Below are 25,547 nucleotides of genomic sequence, written 5' to 3'. Positions count from 1 at the left end.
GCTCGGTCCGTGGCCTTGCTGGGGTAGCCATAATAAGCATGGCATTCGGGGTTGGTCCTGCTTATACTCCTAAGTTTTTGGGAAATGGGGCAGAGCTGGGATAGCCCACACTTGCAGACCCCTCTCCTGACCTGAATCAGGCTTGAGGAAGTGAATGCCTAGGTTATGGGAGCACCCTCTGGGGAGGAGAAATATTTCAGCTCCAGGGGGAAGCAGTGGCTCTCCCTAGGCAGGTGTTGTTCTCGTCTGACCAAATGAATGATTATTATTACATTTTTATGAATCCCTAGAAATTCCCTTTTGTTTTCTGGATTGCCTTGTGAGGGGATGTTGTTGATATTGTGATATATTTGGATTTGCCCGGATCTGATACTAGGAGGTTCCAATCCTAGCTGAATGAACCAGCAAAGACTGAGACTGCATGAATAAATGACACCTGCAGACCTGCCAGCAGCTTCACAGCCCTCAGTGTCAGGGCTGGAACAGGTGGTAGAGTTCAGCCAGGCAGTGAAGCTGGCTATAATTTCTGTTTCCTACCCGCAGGCAGAGATAGAGGAAGTAGAAACTGAATAATGAAATGTCTCTAGAAGCTTACTGAAGGGAGGAGGGGCCTAAGAAAGACAATGTTTATAAACAATCTAAGATTAAAAGATCTGGTTCCCTCTAGGAAGGCAGTGGGCCAGCTGTGGTAAGAATCTTGATTGTCAATTCACTGTCTTATGCTAGTTGGCCATGGCTTAAGATTCACATGAACTCACTTGGAGCTAGGGTTGTGGTTTCTTGTGGCTGTGAGTTTCTAGTTCCTTAGATAATTAGGAATTCTTGTGTGGGTGGATTGAGATGCAGTCACCTCAGGAGACAGGTGATAACAATGAGGGCAGCCAGAGGGCACCATGAATTGCTGACACCTTGTCTATAATGTCTCATGTATTGTGTGAATTCAACATCAGTTTCACCTCAAAAGCCAGAGGCCGCTCTGGAGAATTCCAGGGGAGATGCCATTTGCAACATGCTTTTAGTAGTGTTTCTGTAAGTATCAAGAATCAGGGCAACGTACCCCTATCTGTACTTTCCTTAATCTGGTTGAAGACCAAGGTGAAATCAGAGCAAGTTCTTTTTTTCTAACTGGGAGGTCTTTACACAGAGTACACTGATGTACCATATAGAGTACAACAAAAACACGCTGATCACCACCTCCTGCCTCCCTCTGCCCTCTTCTACCTGGTGAGGAGAAAGAAGAGGGTTCTCAGCCCAAGGGATATTAAGGGTTACAGCTCTCCACCCTCTAGTTAAGGGTACATTGATGATGGGGTAGGGTAAGGCGGAGGTGTAGCCTGCAGGTTCTGTGGGTGGGATGGCAATGGCACAGGCTGGACAGGTGTCCAGCATTAGGTTACTTCAAGGGGAAGAGCAGAGTGCCCCCCCTTTTACGGTGCTGGCACTGGCCAGCCTCTTATAAAGATTGGCCAGGCTTTCACGGGGTCGACTATGCACGCCCAAATAACCTACCCGTCCTCTCGAATTACAACACACACGTGAAAGACAAATATTTAAATGCTACATATACGGTAATGAACATGCCATGTCCCTAACTTCATGGAAAGAGAGTATAAACTAAAAAATACATATATAATATGAAGAGAATAAAGCAGAGTGAGCAGAAAGTGGGTGAAAGGCGTAGGAGTGTGCCATTTTAGACAGTGGGGCCAGAGAAGGCCTTCCTGAGAAGGTGAATTTTGAGCAAATACATACGTTATCTATCAGAAGGAGCCAGCTCTGCCGAGATCTGGGGAATGCCGGTTGCAGATGGAGGAAACAGCATGTAGGAAAGGTTGAGGCAGGGGCGGCTTGGCACCCTGAGGGCAGGACGCTTGGTGTGGCCGGAGAGGCTAAGCAGGAGGAAAGGTCAGAGGTACCCAGGTCCTAGGAAAGGAGGGTGGGTTTTCTTACGGGTGTGACGAGAAGTCATTGGAGGGTTTTGAGCAGGTAAATGCTGTGCTCTGGTTGATGTTTCTAAAAGGTCCCTGTACTGATTAGAGAATAGGTTGTAGGGGAGCATCGTAGGGGTGATTCTGTAAGCAGACCAGCTAGAAGTCCCTTATAGTAACCCAAGTGCAAGAAGGCTGCGGCCTGGACAGCAGAGAAGCATTTATTCCTAAATTCAAGCTATTGTGCTCTACCCAAATTGCATCATCTTGCTCTTATCTGAAGAGTTACAGATATCAAATGATTTAGGAGAGTCTTAGGACCAAAATGGAAAAAAAAAAACCTCACTGGAAGGCAGCGTTTGTTTGCAAAGCTCAGGCTCCAAAGGGTTTTTCATCAGACCACTAACAAGAGGGTAGTTTGTATACTTAGGGGAATTGACTCAGCCCTCGAAGTGGTGGAACGCTCTCTAGGAGAGGGGATGCACAGAGGGACCCTGGAAAAACCACAAGAAAAGCCCCTAGTGAGCACGCGTATGGTGTTAGGAGTAACCCTGAAGAAAGAACGGGCTGCAGTTAACGTTCTCATGATGGTCTGGGCTGCTGGGGTCTGCAGACCACAGACCTCACGCTCTTCACCTGACCCCAGCCCCAGAGTGTGCTCCCTTCCCAACGATAGGTAGGAATCCCCTCTTCCACTGGGGACTCCCAGCATAAGGTTCTCAACTCCAGCTGCCTGATTTCACCCTGTTCCTGCCTAGAGAGCCCACAGGGGACCGCGGAAGGCAGAACATGGGATACCAGAAGGCGAGTCCGGAGCCCTCCCTGTGGTCACTAGCTGAGGGCTTTTAACGTGCGTGGTGTGTTATCATCGCAGTCGCTCAGGCTCTTCCAGGGTCTGCACTGCCTCCTCGGACACGCGTCTTTCATACGGCCAGCTGCAGCCCCTTGGGGTCCCGGGAGGGCCCTGTCCCCTGTGCAGCCCGTGGCCAGGAGTCATTTGTGTCTCAGATACACGCAAGAAGGCTCCTCAGCATCTGTTGCTTTGTGTGTGTTGTTAACACTGTTCTGCATTCTCCTTTTTGCCCTTGTGTATAAACAGACCATGAAAGAATGCATTTTTAATTTTTGTATCCTATATTTAAAAGAGAGCCTCTAGAGCTTCCTTCTCGTGCCTTTTTGAGATCTGCCTCTTAACCTGGATTCTTATATTTGCATCTCATACTCTCAAACTCTGCAAATTTCTTGGTATATTTAAAAACATACGCATCACAGTGTTAAGAGTAAAGATTAAATGGTTTCACAGCATCCCAGTGGAGGGTACTGGATCCTCGTGTAACTTCTCAGCTTTGTGCAGCCACCTGAGAACCTTGACTTTTATGCAGTTGTATTTTCAGAGCTGATGGGCATTCACAGTGTCTGTTTCTTCACTTTTCTCCAGCTTAATGCTAAGGTGTTTCTAGGCAGGACCAGGACCTATCTGGACTTACTTAGTGTTATTCCCTAAATGGATATAATTGTCGAGTTGTTATTACTGGTTACCCGATCCTTCCCCAACATTGGTGTAGCAGGTTGTTCTAGCTTCATTTCAGGTTTTTCTGGAGAAACAGCTGATCACACTCTCCTTAGAGGAGTGAGGGTTGGGGCATAAGGCCTGTTTCTTGATGTGCACGTAAACATTCCCTGTTGCTGTTTCATATATGACAGACGTAGTGGTGATACCCTATCCTGGGTCCAGAAGCATCTGTGACTTTCATCTCACTTCATTTTAAATTCAAATATAGCAGCAGCCTCAGAAAAAAATGAACCCCATTACTTCATAATTTTCTTGTGGCATTTACTACATTTACCATCTGTAACGCTGCACCTGTCTTCTCTCTTTTTCTCTGTTACACTGTGTTATATTGTATTATATATTACATACTATATATAAAATATTTTGTGTGTATTACACAGAACACACACACGTATGTATGTACTACATCTGTCTCCAGCCAAACTTCTCCTGTGCTACAGACCTATCCATCTTCACCTAGCCCCACCAACCAAGACTCAGTACTTCTAAAATTGAACTCTTCCCCTTTTTTTGCTTCTTCTCTAGTATTCCTTATATCACTCACCGGAACCATCAGGTCATTTCTGAATCTCTGAGTCTGTTGATTCCACTTCCTAGGTGCTCTTACATCTGTTCTTTCTCCTGCCTCCTTAGTTTGTTTCTTGTTTAGACTGCTTCGGGAGCCTCCGCAGCTCTTCTGCTTTCAGTCTTCGGCCCCTCTAACATTTTGCGTGGCCTACAGAATGCTCTTTCTAAGACACGACTGTGTTCTCTGTTCCCACAGGTCCATTCTGTGCCTTGCTCTCCCCTGCTCAGTTCCCGGAAGCTGGCCTCTGTGGGCTTCTTTGCCCTCTGGCTTCCAATTGGGTTTGGCAGATGAGAGGCACTGACGGGAGGGCGGGAGAGAGCTCCCCCTGAAGCTCTGGCAGGGCTTGCATCCCCTTAGACTACTGTCCTCTCGGCTCTGGTAACAACGGGTCCTCCCTTTGCCATTTCAGGCCTAGGGATGTTGAAGGCTTTCTGCTCTTGTTGGTGCCTGGGAACTTCACGGTTCCTTGTTAATGCCTTAACCCTGCCTACATCTTCACTGAACTCTTCTCAGTGAAACCCTTTGGAATGTCTGCAGTGTCTTGCCGAGACTTTGACACTTACCTAAAATCCTTCAATGCTCTGCTTTCTGCGGGAAGTCCACCCTCCTCAGTGTAACAGAAACCACCTAGCTCTCTAGCTGCAGGTGTTGAAATGTCCTGTGTATTCCCTACACTCCGTCCTCGTGAATGGCCGAAGCACTTCCATGATTTCCCTCATCTCCATGGTTCTGTACACATTTGTCACCCCACCCCCTGACTTCTGTCTCGTTGCCTCTGACTGCACTTCAGTGCTCCTCTCACGTTTCCTCCCTTCTGGGAAGCCTCCCTCAATCCTTGCCCTCTACTTCAAGATTGAAGAAGTGCCTATTCTCCATGCTCTTGCAGTCCCTCCATCTGTCATAAGAGTATTGGTACTGGACTGTAATCTTTTTGTCTGCCTCCTGCTAGATTGGAAAGACTGAAGGACTATAATTACCATGTAGAAGAATTTACTGGCCATAGACTACAAAAACAGCCGTCATTAACCCTGTGAATAAAAAAGAAAGAAGATAAGATTCTGGGCAATTACCTATTTAGGAAATATATTTTTTTTTCCATTTCTCAGTTGCAAGATGTAAAGCTTTGAAGGAAATGGATTTAATTAAAACGTCTCAGTCAGACTGTTACTGCTACAATCAAAAATCCCAAGTGAAATGGAAGTATATATGGTCAACTGTGCAGGTAAGAGCCTACTTTCAAATTATGTCTTAGGAACAGGGAGTTAAAACGTACTATTTCAAGAGTAGAAGTAGCTTTTGTATGACATAGAGCTGTGTATCAGTATGAAAGCTGCCTGGGGGATTACACACAGCAGTTCAGGTTGGGGGGAGCTATGGGAGGGGACGTTAACCTCCATACTCTTCATCAGCCCCTCTCCAACCACTCCAAGTAGATATACTATCTGAGTGCAGTGTGCTTGCTGTTCGGACATGGCTCAAGACAATACCCTCTTGCCTACTTTCCAAAATAATTGCTATCTCAGACCCTTCTCTATAGAAATCTGAAGTTACCTCTGATCCCAGGTGTGGTCAAGATAGTAGTTACTCTTAATAGCCTAGCACTTTCCTTCCTTCAGCATTTAATGAATATTTATTAAGCACCTACTAAGTGCCAGGAATTCTTCTAGGCTCTTAGGATCCATCAGTGAACAAAATAGATCCCCGCTCCTGTGATGTTTACACTCTTGGGAATGGGGGTAGGGGGTAGGGTGGGGTTAGCTATAAATGTAAAAGAGGAGAAAATTATAAAATTAGTAAGTGCTATAAAAAAAGAAAATGTAGAGTAAGATAAGTGGAATGAGGGGGGTGGAGGCAAGTTGCAGTATTAAAAAGAATGGTCAGGGTCTTTCTCATTGAAAAGGTGACACGTGAGTAAGATCTCAGTGATGTGAGTTACCCAGCAGGGTATCTGAGGGAAGAGTGTTCTGGCTGAGGGAAGAGCTAGGACATCATCATATCAATAGGCACTTGACGTTGCTTTGTACTATTACTGATAATATACACCACTTTGGTCACTTGGTTAAGGTGTTATCTGTCAGTTTACAGTTTTACCACTGTAAGATAACTATTTTCACCTCTGTAATGAATGACTATTTTGAGGGGATAATTTGAGACTATGTATATATTTTATTCCTCATCAAACTTTTACCCCCTAGTTTTATTATCTGTTGATGATGCTTGCCTGAATCAGTTATCATCACGATGTTTATCAAATGGTGATTTTCTAATTCCATTATTCCTTCTACATTCATTGGCATTCTTCTATAAGGAAGAGTTTACCTCCCCAGTTTATTTATATCCATATGGTTTCATGGATTGCCAGTTCATTTGCTGGACTACAATTCCTTTTATTATTTGTTTTGTTATTCAAATTGTCCTAGATTTGGCCAGTAGGAGCCCCTTCGAACTAGCTCTTATGTTCTTTAACTTGTGCCTATCGTTATTTGAGCACTTCTTTACCTTCTGGCAAACAAGATGTTCTCAAGCTTATCCTGTAATTTCTTAGACGCAGCTCTGGAGTCATACATTTTTCCAAGGAGCATTCAGTGTCAGGTGTGTTCATTACTACCAGATATCATTATCATATGTGTATATACACACCCATACTCCTATACACATGGCTGTTTCTTCCTTCCTTTCTTTCTTCTTACTTCCTGTCTGTCTTCAAAAACCATGAATTCTGATCTCTCCAACACCACTGGGTTCACTCTAGTCTTTCTCCTTTCCATATCTATAACTCTCTTCTCTGATTGTGAGAAACCTGGTTCCCATTCTCATCAATATATTGATTTATTTGCCTAATCCTAGAGTAATTTCAGAGTTGCTAAGCCATACTGTTGTGAAAAACAAACCTAGTAACAAGAGCTCAGTATTTGTTTACAGTGTGTTTTATCTTTAGTTTGAGGGGTCACAGTCTAAATATTGTGCTCAAAAGTTACTTGGGGGAGGCGGGAAGATGGCGGAAGAGTAAGACGCGGAGATCACCTTCCTCCCCACAGATACACCAGAAATACATATACACGTGGAACAACTCCTACAGAACACCTACTGAAGGCTGGCAGAAGACCTCAGACCTCCCAAAAGGCAAGAAAGTCCCCACGTACCTGGGTAGGGCAAAAGAAAAAAGAATAAACAGAGACAAAAGGATAGGGACGGGACCTGCACCAGTGGGAGGGAGCTGTGAAGGAGGAAAAGTTTCCACACACTAGGAAGCCCCTTCGCGGGCGGAGACTGCGGGAGGCGGAGGGGGGAGCTTCGAAGCTGCGGAGGACTGCACAGCAACGGGTGCGGAGGGCAAAGCGGGGAGATTCCCGCACAGAGGATCGGTGCCCACCGGCACTCACCAGCCCGAGAAGCTTGTCTGCTCACCCGCCAGGGCGGGCGGGGCTGCGAGCTGAGGCCGGAGCGCAGGGAGAGGACTGGGGTTGGCGGCTTGAACATAGCCTGAAGGGGTTAGTGCACCACAGCTAGCCGGGAGGGAGTCCGGGGAAAAAGCCTGCACCTGCCGAAGAGGCAGGAGACTTTTCCTTCCCTCTTTGTTTCCTGGGGCGTGAGGAGAGGGGTTTAAGAACGCTGCTTAAAGGAACTCCAGAGACGGGCGCGAGCCGCAGCTGAAAGCGCGGACCCCAGAGACGGGCGCGAGCCACGGCTGAAAGCGCGGACCCCAGAGACGGGCGCGAGCCGCGGCTGAAAGCGCGGAATCCAGAGACGGGCGCAAGCCGCGGCTAAAAGCGCGGACCCCAGAGGCGGGCGGGAGACGTTAAGGCTGCTGCTGCCGCCACCGAGGGGCCTGTGTGCGAGCACAGGTCACTCTCCACACCCCTCTTCCCCGGAGCCTGTGCAGCCCGCCACTGCCAGGTTCCCGGGATCCAGGGACAACTTCCCCGGGACAGCGCACAGCGCGCCTCAGGCTGGTGCAAAGTCACGCCGGCCTTTGCCACCGCAGGCCCGCCCCGCACTCTGTGGCCCTCCGTCCCCGCCGGCCTGAGTGCGCCAGAGCCCCCAATCAGCGGCTCTTTTAACCCCATCCTGTCTGAGCAAAAAACAGACGCCCTCCAGCGATCTACACGCAGTGGCAGGGCCAAATCCAAAGCTTAGCCCTGGGAGCTGTGAGAACAAAGAAGAGAAAGGGAAATCACTCCCAGCAGCCTCAGAAGCAACGGATTAAAGCTCCACAATCAACTTGATGTACCCTGCATCTATGGAATACCTGAATAGACAACCAATCATCCCAAATTAAGGAAGTGGACTTTAGGAGCAAGATCTATGATTTTTTCCCCTTTCCTCTTTTTGTGAATGTGTATGTGTATGCTTCTGTGTGAGATCTTGTCTGTATAGTCTTGCTTCCACCATTTGTCCTAGGGTTCTATCCGTCCATGTTTTTTTTTAAATTTTTTTTCTTAATAATTAATTTTAATAATATTATACTTTACCTTCGTTCTTTCTTTCTTTCTTTCCGTCCTTCCTTCCCTCCTTTAGACAACGAATCATCCCAAATTGAGGAGGTGGTCTCTGACAGCAAGATTTAGGATTTTTCCCCATTTACCTCTTTTAGTGAGGGTGTACGTGTATGCTTCTGTGTAAGATTTTGTCTGTATAGCTTTGCTGCCAACATTTGTCCTAAGGTTCTTTCCGTCCCTTTTTTTTTTTTCTAAATAAGAATTTTTTAATTCAATAACTTTATTATACTTTATTTTATTTTTACTGTATCTTCTTTCTTTCTGTCTTTTTTCCTTCTTTCCCTCCTTCCTTCCTTCCTCCCTCCCTCCCTCCCTCCTTTCTTTCCTTCTTGCCTTCTTTCCTTCTTTGCTTCTTTCTTTCTTTCTTCCTTCCTTCCTAACCTCCTTTCCTTCTTTCTTTCCTCATACTTCTACTAATTCCCTCTACTTTTTCTCCCTTTTATCCTGAGCCGTGTGGATGAAAAGCTTTTGGTGCTCCAGCCAGGAGGCAGGGCTCTGCCTCTGAGGTAGGAGAGCCAACTTCAGGACACTGATCAACAAGAGACCTCCCAGCTCCACATAATATCAAACGGCGAAAATCTCCCAGAGATCTCCATCTTAACACCAGCACCCAGCTTCACTCAACGACCAGCAAGCCACAGTGCTGGAAAACCTATGCCAAACAACTAGCAAAACAGGAATACAACCCCACCCATTAGCAGAGAGGCTGCCTAAAATCATAATAAGGCCACAGACACCCCCAAACACACCACCAGACGTGAACCTGCCCACTAGAGAGACAAGATCCAGCCTCATCCACCACAACACAGGCACTAGTCCCCTCCACCAGGAAGCCTACACAACCCACTGAACCAACCTTAGCCACTGGAGACAGACATCAAAAACAGGAGGAACTACGAACCTGCAGCCTGCAAAAAGGAGACCCCAAACACAGTAAGATAAGCAAAATGAGAAGACAGAAAAACACACAGCAGATAAAGGAGCAAGATAAAAATGCACCAGACCTAACAAATGAAGAGGAAATAGGCAGTCTACCTGAAAGAGAATTCAGAATAATGATAGTAAGGTTGATCCGAAATCTTGGAGATAGAATGGACAATAGATTGGACAAAATACAAGAATCAGTTAACAAGGACCTAGAAGAACTAAAGATGAAACAAGCAATGATGAACAACACAATAAATGAAATTAAAAGTACTCTAGATGGGATCAATAGCAGAATAACTGAGGCAGAAGAACGGATAAGTGACCTGGAAGATAAAATAGTGGAAATAACTACTGCAGAGCAGAATAAAGAAAAAAGAATGAAAAGAACTGAGGACAGTCTCAGAGACCTCTGGGACAACATTAAATGCACCAACATTTGAATTATAGGGGTTCCAGAAGAAGAAGAGAAAAAGAAAGGGACTGAGAAAATATTTGAAGAGATTATAGTTGAAAACTTCCCTAACATGGGAAAGGAAATAGTTAATCAAGTCCAGGAAGCACAGAGAGTCCCATACAAGATAAATACAAGGAGAAATACGCCAAGACACATATTAATCAAACTGTCAAAAATTAAATACAAAGAAAGCATATTAAAAGCAGCAAGGGAAAAACAACAAATAACACACAAGGGAATCCCCATAAGGTTAACAGCTGATCTCTCAGCAGAAACCCTACAAGCCAGAAGGGACTGGCAGGACATACTGAAAGTGATGAAGGAGAAAAACCTGCAGCCAAGACTACTCTACCCAGCAAGGATCTCATTCAGATTTGATGGAGAAATTAAAACCTTTACAGACAAGCAAAAGCTGAGAGTTCAGCACCACCAAACCAGCTTTACAACAACTGCTAAAGGAACTTCTCTAGGCAAGAAACACAAGAGAAGGAAAAGACCTACAATAACGAACCCAAAACAATTTAGAAAATGGGAATAGGAACATACATATCGATAATTACCTTAAATGTAAATGGACTAAATGCTCCCACCAAAAGACACAGATTAGCTGAATGGATACAAAAACAAGACCCTTATATATGCTGTCTACAAGGGACCCACTTCAGACCTAGAGACACATACAGACTGAAAGTAAGGGGATGGAAAAAGATATTCCATGCAAATGGAAACCAAAAGAAAGCTGGAGTAGCAATTCTCATATCAGACAAAATAGACTTTAAAATAAAGACTATTAAAAGAGACAAAGAAGGACACTACATAATGATCAAGGGATCAATCCAAGAAGAAGATACAACAATTGTAAATATTTATGCACCCAACATAGGAGCACCTCAATACATAAGGGAAATACTAACAGCCATAAAAGGGGAAATCAACAGTAACACGTTCATAGTAGGGGACTTAAACACCCCACTTTCACCCATGGACAGATCATCCAAAATGAAAATAAATAAGGAAACACAAGCTTTATGATACATTAAACAAGATGGACTTAATTGATATTTATAGGACACTCCATCCAAAAACAACAGAATACACATTTTTCTCAAGTGCTCATGGAACATTCTCCAGGGTAGATCATATCTTGGGTCACAAATCAAGCCTTGGTAAATTTAAGAAAATTGTAATTGTATCAAGTATCTTTTCTGACCACAATGCCATGAGACTAGATATCAATTACAGGAAAAAATCTGTAAAAAATACAAACACATGGAGGCTAAACAATACACTACTTAATAATGAAGTGATTACTGAAGAAATCAAAAAGGAAATCAAAAAATACCTAGAAACAAATGACAATGGAGACACAACGACCCAAAACCTATGGGATGCAGCAAAAGCAGTTCTAAGGGGGAAGTTTATAGCAATACAAGCCCACCTTAAGCAGGAAACATCTCGAATAAACAACCTAACCTTGCACCTCAAGCAATTAGAGAAAGAACAAAAAAACCCCAAAGCTAGCAGAAGGAAAGAAATCATAAAAATCAGATCAGAAATAAATGAAAAAGAAATGAAGGAAACAATAGCAAAGATCAATAAAACTAAAAGCTGGTTCTTTGAGAAGATAAACAAAATAGATAAACCACTAGCCAGACTCATCAAGAAAAAAAGGGAGAAGACTCAAATCAATAGAATTAGAAATGAAAAAGGAGAAGTAACAACTGACACTGCAGAGATAAAAGAGATCATGAGAGATTACTACAAGCAACTCTATGCCAATAAAATGGACAATCTGGAAGAAATGGACAAATTCTTAGAAATGCACAACCTGCCAAGACTGAATCAGGAAGAAATAGAAAATATGAACAGACCAATCACAAGCACTGAAATTGAAACTGTGATTAAAAACCTTCCAACAAAGAAAAGCCCAGGACCAGATGGCTTCACAGGCGAATTCTATCAAACATTTAGAGAAGAGCTAACACCTATCCTTCTCAAACTCTTCCAAAATATAGCAGAGGGAGGACCACTCCCAAACTCCTTCTACGAGGCCACCATCACCTTGATACCAAAACCAGACAAGGATGTCACAAAGAAAGAAAACTACAGGCCAATATCACTGATGAACATAGATGCAAAAATCCTCAACAAAATACTAGCAAACAGAATCCAACAGCACATTAAAAGGATCATACACCATGATCAAGTGGGGTTTATTCCAGGAATGCAAGGATTCTTCAATATACGCAAATCTATCAATGTGATAAACCATATTAACAAATTGAAGGAGAAAAACCATATGATCATCTCAATAGATGCAGAGAAAGCTTTTGACAAAATTCAACACCCATTTATGATAAAAACCCTGCAGAAAGTAGGCATAGAGGGAACTTTCCTCAACATAATAAAGGCCATATATGACAAGCCCACAGCAAACATCATCCTCAATGGTGAAAAACTGAAAGCATTTCCACTAAGATCAGGAACAAGACAAGGTTGCCCACTCTCACCACTATTATTCAACATTGTTTTGGAAGTTTTAGCCACAGCAATCAGAGAAGAAAAGGAAATAAAAGGAATCCAAATCGGAAAAGAAGAAGTAAAGCTGTCACTGTTTGCAGATGACATGATCCTATACATAGAGAACCCTAAAGATGCTACCAGAAAACTACTAGAGCTAATCAATGAATTTGGTAAAGTGGCAGGATACAAAATTAATGCACAGAAATCTCTGGCATTCCTATATACTAATGATGAAAAATCTGAAAGTGAAATCAAGAAAACACTCCCATTTACCATTGCAACAAAAAGAATAAAATATCTAGGAATAAACCTACCTAAGGAGACACAAGACCTGTATGCAGAAAATTATAAGACACTGATGAAAGAAATTAAAGATGATACAAATAGATGGAGAGATATACCATGTTCTTGGATTGGAAGAATCAACATTGTGAAAATGACTCTACTACCCAAAGCAATCTATAGATTCAATGCAATCCCTATCAAACTACCACTGGCATTTTTCACAGAACTAGAAAAAAAAATTTCACAATTTGTATGGAAACACAAAAGACCCCGAATAGCCAAAGCAATCTTGAGAACGAAAGAAGGAACTGGAGGAATCAGGCTCCCTGACTTCAGACTATACTACAAAGCTACAGTTATCAAGACGGTATGGTACTGGCACAAAAACAGAAAGATAGATCAATGGAACAGGATAGAAAGCCCAGAGATAAACCCATGCACATATGGACACCTTATCTTTGATAAAGGTGGCAGTAATGTACAATGGAGAAAGGACAGCCTCTTCAATAAGTGGTGCTGGGAAAACTGGACAGGTACATGTAAAAGTATGAGATTAGATCACTCCCTAACACCATACACAAAAATAAGCTCAAAATGGATTAAAGACCTAAATGTAAGGCCAGAAACTATCAAACTCTTAGAGGAAAACATAGGCAGAATACTCTATGACATAAATCACAGCAAGATCCTTTCTGACCTACCTCCTAGAGAAATGGAAATAAAAACAAAAATAAACAAATGGGACCTAATGAAACTTCAAAGCTTTTGCACAGCAAAGGAAACCATAAACAGGACCAAAAGACAACCCTCAGAATGGGAGAAAATATTTGCAAATGAAGCAACTGACAAAGGATTAATCTCCAAAATTTACAAGCAGCTCATGCAGCTCAATAACAAGAAAACAAACAACCCAATCCAAAAATGGGCAGAAGACCTAAATAGACATTTCTCCAAAGAAGATATACAGACTGCCAACAAACACATGAAAGAATGCTCAACATCATTAATCATTAGAGAAATGCAAATCAAAACTACAATGAGATATCATCTCACACCAGTCAGAATGGCCATCATCAAAAAATCTAGAAACAATAAATGCTGGAGAGGGTGTGGAGAAAAGGGAACACTCTTGCACTGCTGGTGGGAATGTGAATTGGTTCAGCCACTATGGAGAACAGTACGGAGGTTCCTTAAAAAACTACAAATAGAACTACCATATGACCCAGCAATCCCACTACTGGGCATATACCCTGAGAAAACCAAAATTCAAAAAGAGTCATGTACCAAAATGTTCATTGCAGCTCTATTTACAATAGCCCGGAGATGGAAACAACCTAAGTGCCCGTCATCGGATGAATGGATAAAGAAGATGTGGCACATATATACAATGGAATATTACTCAGCCATAAAAAGAAACGAAATTGAGCTATTTGTAATGAGGTGGATAGACCTAGAGTCTGTCATACAGAGTGAAGTAAGTCAGAAAGAAAAAGACAAATACCGTATGCTAACACATATATATGGAATTTAAGAAAAAAAATGTCATGAAGAACCTAGGGGTAAAGCAGGAATAAAGACGCAGACCTCCTAGAGAACGGACTTGAGGTTATGGGGAGGGGTAAGGGTGAGCTGTGACAGGGCGAGAGAGAGTCATGGGCATATACACACTAACAAACGTAGTAAGGTAGATAGCTAGTGGGAAGCAGCCGCATGGCACAGGGATATTGGCTCGGTGCTTTGTGACAGCCTGGAGGGGTGGGACAGGGAGGGTGGGAGGGAGGGAGACGCAACAGGGAAGACATATGGGAACATATGTTTATGTATGACTGATTCACTTTGTTATAAAGCAGAAACTAACACACCATTGTAAAGCAATTATACCCCAATAAAGATGTTAAAAAAAAAAAAAAAGTTACTTGGGTTAATTCATTCCTACCCATCCCCCTTCAATATGGTTATATTATTCATTTGAAATACACTTGTTTTTATTTGTTTCCATTTCAGAGTTTTTCCTCATCCTGGTTGATTTTATTATTATTTTTTAGTATGTACAATATTAATATGGCTCAAAAGTCAAAATTACACAAAGGTGTTCTCAGAGAAGCGTCACTCCCCCTCATCCCTTCCCACCCAACCCATGTAGGTAATCAATCTTGTTAGTTTCTGGTATATCTTTCCTGTGTTTCTTTTTACAAAAGTAAGTGGTGATGCGTATTTATAGATGGTGCTTAAAGCCATGGGATGAAGGAGTGAGTTTAGACGGAGAAGAGGAGAGGACCAGCGACTGAGCCTGGGTCAGTCAGATATTAAGAGGTCTGGGAGGAGGAAGGGGCCAGCAGAGGAGAGAGAGAAAGGGCAACAAGTGAAGGAAGTGCCCAGGGAGCCCCAGGAAGTGCGACAGGGAGGAGGGAGTGATCAGCAGCGCCAGACTCTGTTGATGGATCAGATAGAATGACTGGGAATGAGTTGACCATTCGGTTTAGCGACACCATGCCACTGATGACCTTGTCAGGGGCAGCCTGTTGGAAATGAAAGCCTGACTGAAGTGGCTAAAGAGAGAAATGGGGGAGAGGAACCGGAGGCTGCAGGTATGGGCAACTTTTAAAAAGAATTTTATTGTAGTGGGAAGCGAGGAAAGGGGGTGATAGCTGAAGGGGAAAATGGAGTCAATAAAAGGGTTTTTTGTGTTTTTCTTTAAGTGGGAAAGATGCCAGCATGTTTGTAAGCTGATAGGAATGGTCTAGTAGAGTGGGAAGAAGTACTGGTGGGATGTCCTTGAGTAGCCAAGGCGGGTCGGATCCAGTGCACAGGTTGGGGGCTTGCCTTTAGAATGGAGCATGTAAATCTCCGTGGCAGAAATTTCCTCTGGAAATGCACAGGCCAGAAGCAGAGCATGTGCCTGCAGATGCTGACAGGTGGGGGGATATGGGGATAAGAGCCCTCCCGGTTCTCTTCCGATTTCTTCCGTTCTCAGTGAAGTAGGAAGGATCACCAGCCAGAAGTGAGGCAGGGAGAAGTCATTGGGGTATTGAGGAAGGAGAAGCCGTGAGGTCATCGTTGAAGAGAGTGGAAGAGCCATTGGATAGGAGTGTGTGGTATGATTGCCGACAGCCTTCAGGTTCACAGTCAAGGGTTTGAAGTGAGAGCACTACGAGTTTCTCCAGTATGATCGGTGGTGCAGATGCAAAAGCGGAATAGGTGGAGGGTTGGATTTTGCAAGTGAGTGTGACAAAGCACGAGGGGTACAAACAAGTTAAGGGTACATATAAGGGAATGCTTTATAATGATTGATCATGGAACTTAGCTGGAAAAGAAGGGGCCGAGGACATCAAGGGTGAGGAGCAGAGGAAAGGTGCTTACTCCCTGCTGGGGTTAATGCTTGCTGGGGTCGGGGTGTTAAGGGAGGCACGCTGGAAAGGTAGGAGGTGGTGGTCAGCTAGTGGGGTGCATTTCATGCAGCCTGTATTGGGGGCTGCAGTGTGGGACTGACAAGATTGGGGTGTGGCCGCAGGCATGATTAGCTGAGGTGAGTGGAGCATAAGAGGGGAGGAGTTCAAGGAACCAAGAGGACAGGATATTGGAAGGAGTTTTGTGTGTATCTTGTGTATATTTAATCCCGGAGACATGACAGGAAGTAGTATTGGAGAGAGAGCAGCAGAGAGCCAGGAGCTAAAATCCAAGAGAATCGGGGCGTTGGTAGACAGATACTGGGTGATTTCACCTGAGGCCTGAGATTCAGAGCTGGTGCTCTCTTCTCCCTTTTCAGGCTTGCCGTATCCTTGGACAAAGAAGAGAAATAGAGAGGGACAAAGGCAGCAGCAGAGTTGTCCTTTAATGATCCCTGGGCTGTCATCGTCTGCTTAGTATTGTAGGTGGTTCTTTGCTCTGAGACTTGAGTAGGACCTGGGGTTGGGTTCTGATCCTTCTTCAGCGGGCATGGTGAGAGAAGCCTGAGTCACATATGCTCAGCTGATCTGTAAGATAGAAATGCTTTTTTCTCAGTCACGGTAGAAGTGGTAGATATATAAACCCTATTCTCATTAGGTTTATAACCAAATAGTTTGCTACCTGTTATTTTCTATCTCATCCATTTTCACATGTCTCTTGGCCACAATAACCTGCTGGAAGAGGGAATTCCATCATCTACAACTCGGGAAGAAGCATCCACTTTAAAAAGTGTCTGTGCTCCAGTGTGTGTTGACTAAACACAGGTCTCTGGATCTGTCCCTGGGATCAGAATGTTGCCAAGTACCTCTGAGTGTTCTTTACTCAACCAGTCTTGGGCTCTCTTTACTCCTTTTCTCATGATTTTAAGAAGCTTATAAGAAGTTTTAACTTCTGTGTTTGTGAATTTGTTTGTTTGTTTTGTAGGTGAAAATTACCAGTTCAGGCCTGCTCAGTATTGTATATATCACAGAAAGATATAATTGCCAGTATCCAGAAACCATTCTGTCTATTATCAAATGTGTGATTCATAACCTTTGGACACCAAAGGAGTCTAATGATATAACCATAACCATCAATCCATATCGGGAGACTGTGTGCTTCTCTGTGAAGCCTGCCAGGAAGATATTTATCTATACCGTAAGAGTGAATCGAAACAGTAAGTCTCTTTTTATTATACTTGATTTCTGGAATCAGTTTTTCTGGAGTGACATTTCAGTAAATTGACTTTTTTTCACTACACTACATTGACACAGAATCTTTGTTTGTTGTGTGTCTGTGTCTTTTTTGCTCCAGTTGTGGATTTCAAACTCTTCCTTGTGTTTGTGGCGGGCATTTTCCTCTTCTTTTATGCAAAGACCTTGAGTCAGTAAGTATTCATTTTTACTTTCTTAAATTTGTGAATCAAAAAGAGTAGGACATTTTTAACCCTGTGCTGAATAGTTCCACACTAGTTTTTAGGTCTTGCTTTAGATTTTGCAAACAATTGGTCTGAAGACAGTGTTTGAAAGGTTTTAAAACCAGTAACATTTGTTTGTATAGTATGATATGTACTGCTTACAGAGTACTTTCACATGCATTACTTTGTATTATGTATCAATATACATTTTTTAAATAGATTTATTTTATTTTAATTAATTTATTTTTTGGCTGTGTTGGGTCTTTTGTTGCTGCGCACGGGCTTTCTCTAGTTGCAGCGAGGGGGGCTACTCTTCGTTGTGGTGCTAGGGCTTCTTATTGCGGTGGCTTCTCTTGTTGCGGAGCACAGGCTCCAGGCGTGCAGGCTTCAGTAGTTGAGACACACAGGCTTCGGTAGTTATGGCTCACGGGCTCTAGAGCGCAGGCTCAGTAGTTGTGGTGCACGGGCTTAGTTGCTCCGTGGCATGTGGGATCTTCCCAGACCAGGGCTCAAACCTGTGTGCCCTGCATTGGCAGGCGGATTCTTAACCACTGTACCACCAGGGAAGCCCCTATACATTATTTTAATTGATTTGATTCTCTTAACAACTATGTGAGCTCTGGATTATTGTTCTCAATTTATAAATGAGAAAACAGACATCCGTCATTACATGAGTAGTCTTGCCAGGGCTGAAATTTATACTCAGGTTTTCTGATGCTGGGTGCCTTCCTCTCTCTTACATTTGCACCACCTCCTAGATTTGTGGCTCTGATACAGAAGGTTGAATTTAACATATTATCCTGATACTTTTTTTCTTATAACTTCTCTCATGAAAAAGGAATATCTTTCCAATAATATTTTACTTCTTAACTTGCTATTCTGGACATTATTTATTTTCAAGTTTTTCCTTATGGCTTAAGAGAGTGTGTTTCATGTCCTCCATGGTCTTAATAAATTGGATGTTGCTTACATAGCCTGAAGAGTAAAGCTTGGACTCAGAGGAGATGGGCTGCAGGCCTGAATCCTCCAACTGGCAGGTACTGACTTGGGAAAGCCTTTAATTTCTTGGCGCCTCAGTTTCCTCCCATGTAAAATTTTCACAGGACTGTTGTGAGAGCATGTTAAGCTCTCAGACAAGTGCCTGCTATGTGATAGGTGCTCCAATAATTATTATTGGACCAGATTCTAAACATAGAAGATAACTCAGACATTCTGTTTCGAGTTAGTGGCAAGCTACCATAAATTTCAAGTAGAGATTTCATTTTTTAAGAGTATAGGATGTAATTAAAGCTGCCATCTGAGTTTTTCTTCTTAATAATCTTTATGACTATTGTCAAGTTAAACATGTTTCTAATACTGAAAGAGCGACTTGGCATTTAAATGGCTTTTATCTGCTTGTCTTGACAGGAGCCCTGTTTTCTTTTACTCTTCGGGGACTGTGCTAGGTATTCTAATGACATTAGTCTTTGTCCTGTTGCTGGTGAAAAAGTTCATTCCTAAGGTAGGTATACCATGTACAAATGAATACAAAAATGGAAATCATGATCTCATAAACATGAAAAATTGATTAAAATTAATTCACGTTTATTATGAAAGTTCCTAATTCAAACCGTATTTCTACATTGTATAAACTGGCTTAAATTGTATCTTTTCCAAGAGATTCCATTTTTATTTATTACTATGTGTAGGCTTAAGTATTAAGTTTTGGCGATACTTTTTTGAGACCCTTTTATTTTCTAGATAATACGTTTTTCTTATGAGTGATGGGGGCTTATTCTATGCTGAGTGCAGATTTCTCTTGGCTCAGCTGAGGAATGTCATGATGCTGAACCATTGGGGCCTTGAATAACAACATTGCTACATCTGGGGATTTCTTCATCATTATTAGTTCCCCCAAAACACCTTCAATAAAAGAATGCCCCGCATTTAGTTGAGGATACATATATATTAGTTCATGATGCTCATGTTGTAGTTACTTTGATGAAAGCTTGCAACACCAGCATTATTTTGAGATAAATTTATTCTTTAGAACAGTGCTTCTGCAACTGTAATGTACATGCAAGTCACCCGGGGGTCCTGTTGAAATGCAGACTCTGATTCAGGGGTCTCAGTGGGCCTGAGAGTCTGCATCCCAGCAAGCTCCCAGGTGACATCGAAGCTGGTGGTGCGTGGATCAGACCTTTAACAAGACACAAGAAGAGTATCTTGAGTTGACTTCAGTGCAGTTTGATATAGAAGTTTTGAATACAAAGGGTTTATTTGTTTATTTCTATTTTTATGAGAGTGAATGAACCAAAAACTGTGTCATTTATTTTCTTCCACACACAGTATAGCACGTTTTGGGCTCTAATGGTTGGTTGTTGGTTTGCTTCAGTTTATATTGTGTGGCAACTGATGGAAGAGCTGAAGTGGCTGTGGTGTGAAAACAGAATATATATATTAGGTAGGTAAAACTTTAAATAATGTGGTCTATTATTGGTAAAGCTGAGAAGTACAGCCAGGGGCCTTCTTTTGACATATGTTTCTCTCCAGAATCCAAATTTTCATTTTGAACTAAGGAGAAGAACTGTTAAAAATAATATTTTATTTTATTCCCATGCTTGGTGATTTCAGTTCACTAGTTCCCATTTTAGACTATTTCTGTATGACATCCTTCTTAGTTTTCTATACTAATGATCAAAAGAGCAAAAAAGCATTTGCCCTTTTGGACTGCATGTGCTTTTGAGTTGCGGTTAAGCTCTAACCACATCTAAATTGTAATGAAAACACTTCTCTAGAATGTGGCTCTTTCATTTCTTTTTCTTAATTTATTCAGTATGAATGGTGAGAAATCCTAAATGTAAATGACTAATGAAAACTTGACTTTTCAGAAACAGAGACACTTGTTCTTCTTGTTTGATGTTATTTAAAAAAACAAACAAAAAAGAAAAACCCAACTTTTTAAAGTGTTTTATTTGGGAAATTATAGAGAATGGGAGAATCAATTTACTCCTAACCTCTTAGTGCCAAATTTCTCCCATAAGTCCACCCACCCAGAACAAAAGCAATCAATTCTTTGTTTCACTTGAAGGTTTTATGTTTTTAGCCCATTTTTCTTTTTACGCTAAAGTATTTTCAAACTTAATTATTGCTATTATGGTGTGTTTCCTTAAATACGTCACTAAGCATCTCTACAAGGCAAGAGCATTTTCCTCTATAGTTAAATAACTATTAAATCTAAAAAAATGAATAATTACATAAAATCATCTATTATCTAGGCCATGTTCAAATTTCCTAAACATCCTTGATGCTTGTTTTGTATAAGGTAGGATATAGTCCAGAATCACATTTTGCATCTATTTTGTCCTGTAAGTCTCTTTTAATCCATAACAGGTTTTGGGGTGTTTTTTTTCCCATCACAATGATATGCTGAAGAGACCAAGTTGTCCTATAGAATGTCCCACTTTCTGGATTTCTCTGATTATTCCTTTGTAGTATAATTTAATTTGTTTCTCTCTCCCCTGTATTTTTTATAAGCTGGAAATTAGATCTTGAGGCTTGCGTACATACAAATGAAACACTTGGCGAAATACGTAAGAGGCAATGTGCACGTGACATTGGATCACAACAGGAGACACCACAGAATATCTCACTGTCCCTCTTTTGGTAATACAGAAACTGAGCACTGGATTACGAGGGTGACAGCCCCATCCCTGCACTGTAAAATTATATTTTCATTTAGTGACTAGAAAATAAAAATTAGGAATAGCTTTTGTAGCAGACTGTGACATACACTGAGGCTTATTCCTGACCAAAGCAACTGTGATAACATTTGCCCTCTAGGACTCTGGACCAGAAAATAGGGATACTTACATATTAATATTATAATAATTTATTATTATACATCCTTAATTATTACAAAAGTCAGCCTAATATCTCACATGGAAGGAATAACTAGCCCTAAATGCATTTTTCAACTTCATTGGAAAAAGAAAACAAAAATGAAGGTTTTCTGATATGTTCTTAGCTCTGAGCCATGGCTCTGCTGGTTTTTTCCCCATAACTTTTCAGTTCAGTGTTATGTTGTTTTACATTCTTCTGCTTTTACAGGCTACGTCTTGATAGTTGGGTGTCTCAGCTTTACTGTTTGTTACAAGCACGGGCCCCTCGTGGAGGAGAGGAGCGTGACCCTCTTGGCGTGGGCGCTGCAGCTCCTCTCCCTGCTCCTGGTCTATGCTGGCGTGGCCATTCCTCAGTTCGCCTATGCAGTGATGCTCCTCACCCTGTCGTCCAAGATCCTGCACTACCCACTGAGAGCACTCGCTTACGTGAGATGGTGCGTATTTTTTTTTTTTTCCATCATAAATTTGACATTTTGAGCTCTGGTTTTATTTATTTTGGGGGGGAATTTTTTGGACACATCATAGTTAATCTCACAATTAACTCCACTTCATCTGGATATTTCCCTCTGAGAGGGGGACAGTTAGAGAACGTAATAAGCATCTGATTCCATCCCCATTGCTAGTCGTCGTTCATCTTTCAGAGGTGCACCACCAATTACTAGGTAACGACAGCGCACCAAGAAGTCACTAAAATCAGTGGCAAAATTACTTGGGCTCGGAGTCGCCTATAATTTCTACTTTCATTCTACGTTTCCTTTTTTTAGGGCCCAGGACTGCTTTAGAGGTAATTGTGCATATGAGATAAGAGTTAGGGAACAGAAATGAATCACAAATGATTGAAAGTTATGATTTATATAATTCGGTTAAGCCTTTGGAAAGTACAGAAAGAAAGATGAGACAACTTCTGCTGTCCGGCTTTATGATGTCCTCAGTCATGGAGTCTGAGCACCTGTTTTTGTGTCAGGTGCACAGGTGAAGGAGATGGTCCCTACCCTTGAGGTGCACTTGTTGACACGTAGGCATATGTTTCTATAGCTCTGAAGTGTTAAAGTAGGCCTGCACAGGAACTGTGGTGTGTAGAAAAAGTTCAGGAAAGTTCCTGGAGGAGGTCACTGGGCTGAATTTTAATGAATCAAAACAGCCAGATGAATAAATGTAGGAAGGGCCTTCCTGACGGGGAGAAAGCCCAGTTTGGTACCATCACAGGGCCAGTGAGCGAGGTGGGTGTCGGCCAGGTCATGGAGGCATCACAGGCCCTGCTGAAGAATCTGATCTGATCCTGTAACGTGACGGAGGCAGCTGACTGTTACGTATCTTTGTCAGTGCTCTCTGACTACTGCCTCGACAGGGTTAGAAATCAAATGCCTGGGGCCCAGAAGGTAGTGAAGGAATGAGTCCAAGCAGAGGGAAGGCAGTGGTGAGGACTGTGTGAAATTCTACAACATTGCCTCCTTGAAAGGGGGTCAGTTGCCATTCAGCCTGAGCTGACTGTTGCCATGTGGGAATATGGGCCTTGCCTTGCCAGCTCTTCTGGTTTTCTAGAGAAGCTGGGAACGTGGATTAGAATGTAAATTCAGACAATGTTTAAATGTTGGCAACTAATCTGAAAATAAAAATACATTCAACAAGCAAAAATCAAAGCAGAGACCATGAACATGCCTCGGGCAGTAGGATGGGCCCATCTGTCTTCTGGCACAGAGAGTGGAGGTTAAGGGGAGGTTCTGGGGCAGGAGACCAGTCGTCAGGCATCACAGCAATCCACGCAAGCGGCGATGAGGGCCTGGAGTAGGGCAGTGAGATCAAGGCAGGAAGAGGGAGTTAATAAATATTTACAAGGTAAACTTGGCTGTGAGGAAGGAGACTCTGTGGTAACTGGTAGTTTCTGGATCTGATGACTGCATGTGAGGTGACGTCACAGGGTTAAAATGCACCAGCGACAGGGCAGGGCCCCTCTGCAGAGGATGCTGGGGAGACTGAAAGGCAGCAGGGTCGGGGGACTGATGCTGACTGCTTCCCCCTGCCCTGTCTCAGAGGTAGACAGTGACTGGGGGTCTCAGAGGTCCCTCTGTCAGGAGGACAGTGGCCACTATACATCCTTCAGACCGCTGGTCCTTTGCCAGGCTTGTGGCCCAAGGAGGCCAAGAGAGAATTCCTTCCACTTTCCCTTTAAACATCCACTGCCCTGCCAAGAGCAAAGCATGTTCTGTCATGGTGATCCTTTAGTGCATTTGCTGTGTGTTCTGTTAACACAAATGTAATGATCAAAATACTGTAACTTCCTCAGCTTTTCATCTTGCTAGCGAGCAATTATGTGCAACATTAGGGGATAAAACAGGAACTTATAGGTTAAATAATAAACCAGAGGAAAGACTTTGATTTGTATAGTACTTTCTAGTTTGCAAAGAGCTGTTTGAATATATTTTAATAATATATGGTAGCTGTTCTTCTGATTATCTTTGTTGAACACTTATTATAGACCACTCACTGTGCTACGCACTTGACACAAAATAATGTATTTCATCTGTACAGTGACCTCCTTGTTGCTTTCATTTTTTTCCATGTGAGCAAGGTGAGGCTCAGAACTGTGAAGGAATTGCCCCAGTTCACACGGTGGGTAAACCTCAAAGCTAGGACTGTGTCCCAGGCTTCTCCTCAGAGCCCAGGAGTTTTCCTCTAGGGAGACAGTCTAGGTATTCAGAAAAGGAGAAGGAAATCATGTCAGTGTTTCCCTAATTGAGCTCATCAACCACCAGATAATCAATAAAAATTTAAAGATTTTTCAGGTCCCAAACCTCAAGAAAATGTATGTTTAAAACACCTCCTGGTGATTCTGATGCTCATTTATATTTGGGAATCTCTGGTTAAATTAAATTTTAAACCACCTAAAAACATTTTTTTTAACTCATTGGTAAGTATAACATATATGTTAAAACCTTTTCATCATTACCATTTTTATAAGATTCTTCACTTTAGGACTTTTTTGGTTGGAAAAGAATTCCAATCGTGAGCCCCTCAGCATGTAGCAGAGGAAGAATTATTATAAATGACTGTGTATACACGACCCTTGTACAGTGTTTACTTCCTCTAAGGTGAGTCAGAATCCCCACCACTAGGTGGAGGCGATATTCCACAAATCTTGCTGGCTTCTCTGTTCAGACTAAGTGGCAAGTGATTCTGCTAGGTCTCCATAAAAGGACATCTCAGAGGCTCGCTGCTAAGAAAATCAGCAGGGCAGGCATAAAGAAGCCAGACTTTTAACTGCCTGATTTGAAATCACTGAGGAAGAAAAATGCAATCAACATCTCTATCAGAAATCGATCCTCAAACGCTGTAGGACATTATTTCAGATGGTCCAGGAAGAGGGGAAATGTACTGATAGGCCCAAACTACACGTTCTGTAAACCTCCGTCGTGATAACAATAATAAAGTATAGTATGATATAGAGGAAGTTAAGAATTATTACCGTCACTGTTGAAGAAATGTATTTTTATAAATCTTAAGGGTTGAACTGAGCAACCAAATATGGCCAGGAATCTAGCAACCAAATGCCGCCTGTTTTAGGAAAATGAAGAAATGGTTTACATCAGAAAAGCCGGTGGTTAAGTTTCTTACTGAAGACGAGTACAGGGAACAAGCCGATGCTGCGACAACCCGCGCCCTGGAGGACCTGCGCCAGGCCTGCCGCAGCCCCGGCTTCCCATCCTGGCTGGCCGTGTCCAGGCTCCGGGCGCCTAAAACGTAAGCCCCGCTCCACTGCCCGCAACATAGCTTGGGTTGGAGTTACCATGAAAATAACAGGATAGTTTGGATCAGATACTTCAGGCTAGAAACAGACAACTTTCCTGGATAGCAAATGACATGGAAGCTGTCAGAGTCGCTTTTGCTTCAGTGCTCTGCCTCGCCCTGTGGACGTGCCAGTGTCAGAATAAATGTTGATCAGATGTGTTTCATAGGGAAGGCCATAAAGATAACTCATAGGAGAAGGGAGACGGAATGGGATGTGTCACCTGCTTCTCTTCCTTCAGGGGACGAAAAGTCATTTGTAAAGATCACCAAGAAAGACATC

The 25,547-nt window shown here is 42.6% G+C and overlaps 1 protein-coding gene across 2 annotated transcripts in view; it reads left to right on the top strand.

The window, feature by feature from the left end:
- The window catches only part of NEMP2 (nuclear envelope integral membrane protein 2), a 49,471-nt gene that overhangs the window by 8,984 nt on the left and 14,940 nt on the right, over positions 1 to 25,547 (top strand). For both annotated transcript variants that reach the window (XR_014326292.1, XM_082841861.1), the window contains exons 2-8: positions 5,176 to 5,291; positions 17,129 to 17,360; positions 17,498 to 17,570; positions 19,008 to 19,101; positions 19,929 to 20,043; positions 21,690 to 21,915; positions 25,043 to 25,219. Coding sequence is in view for 1 of the 2 variants with exons in the window: in XM_082841861.1 (XP_082697987.1) it covers positions 5,176 to 5,291; positions 17,129 to 17,360; positions 17,498 to 17,570; positions 19,008 to 19,101; positions 19,929 to 20,043; positions 21,690 to 21,915; positions 25,043 to 25,219 (1,033 nt within the window). In the remaining variant the exon portion in view is untranslated. The remainder of the gene's footprint in view (positions 1 to 5,175; positions 5,292 to 17,128; positions 17,361 to 17,497; positions 17,571 to 19,007; positions 19,102 to 19,928; positions 20,044 to 21,689; positions 21,916 to 25,042; positions 25,220 to 25,547) is intronic.

Source organism: Leucopleurus acutus, assembly GCF_964270905.1.
Source record: "Leucopleurus acutus genome assembly, chromosome: 6".
NCBI lineage: Eukaryota > Metazoa > Chordata > Mammalia > Artiodactyla > Delphinidae > Leucopleurus > Leucopleurus acutus.
This window is presented reverse-complemented; position numbering and strand designations above follow the sequence as displayed.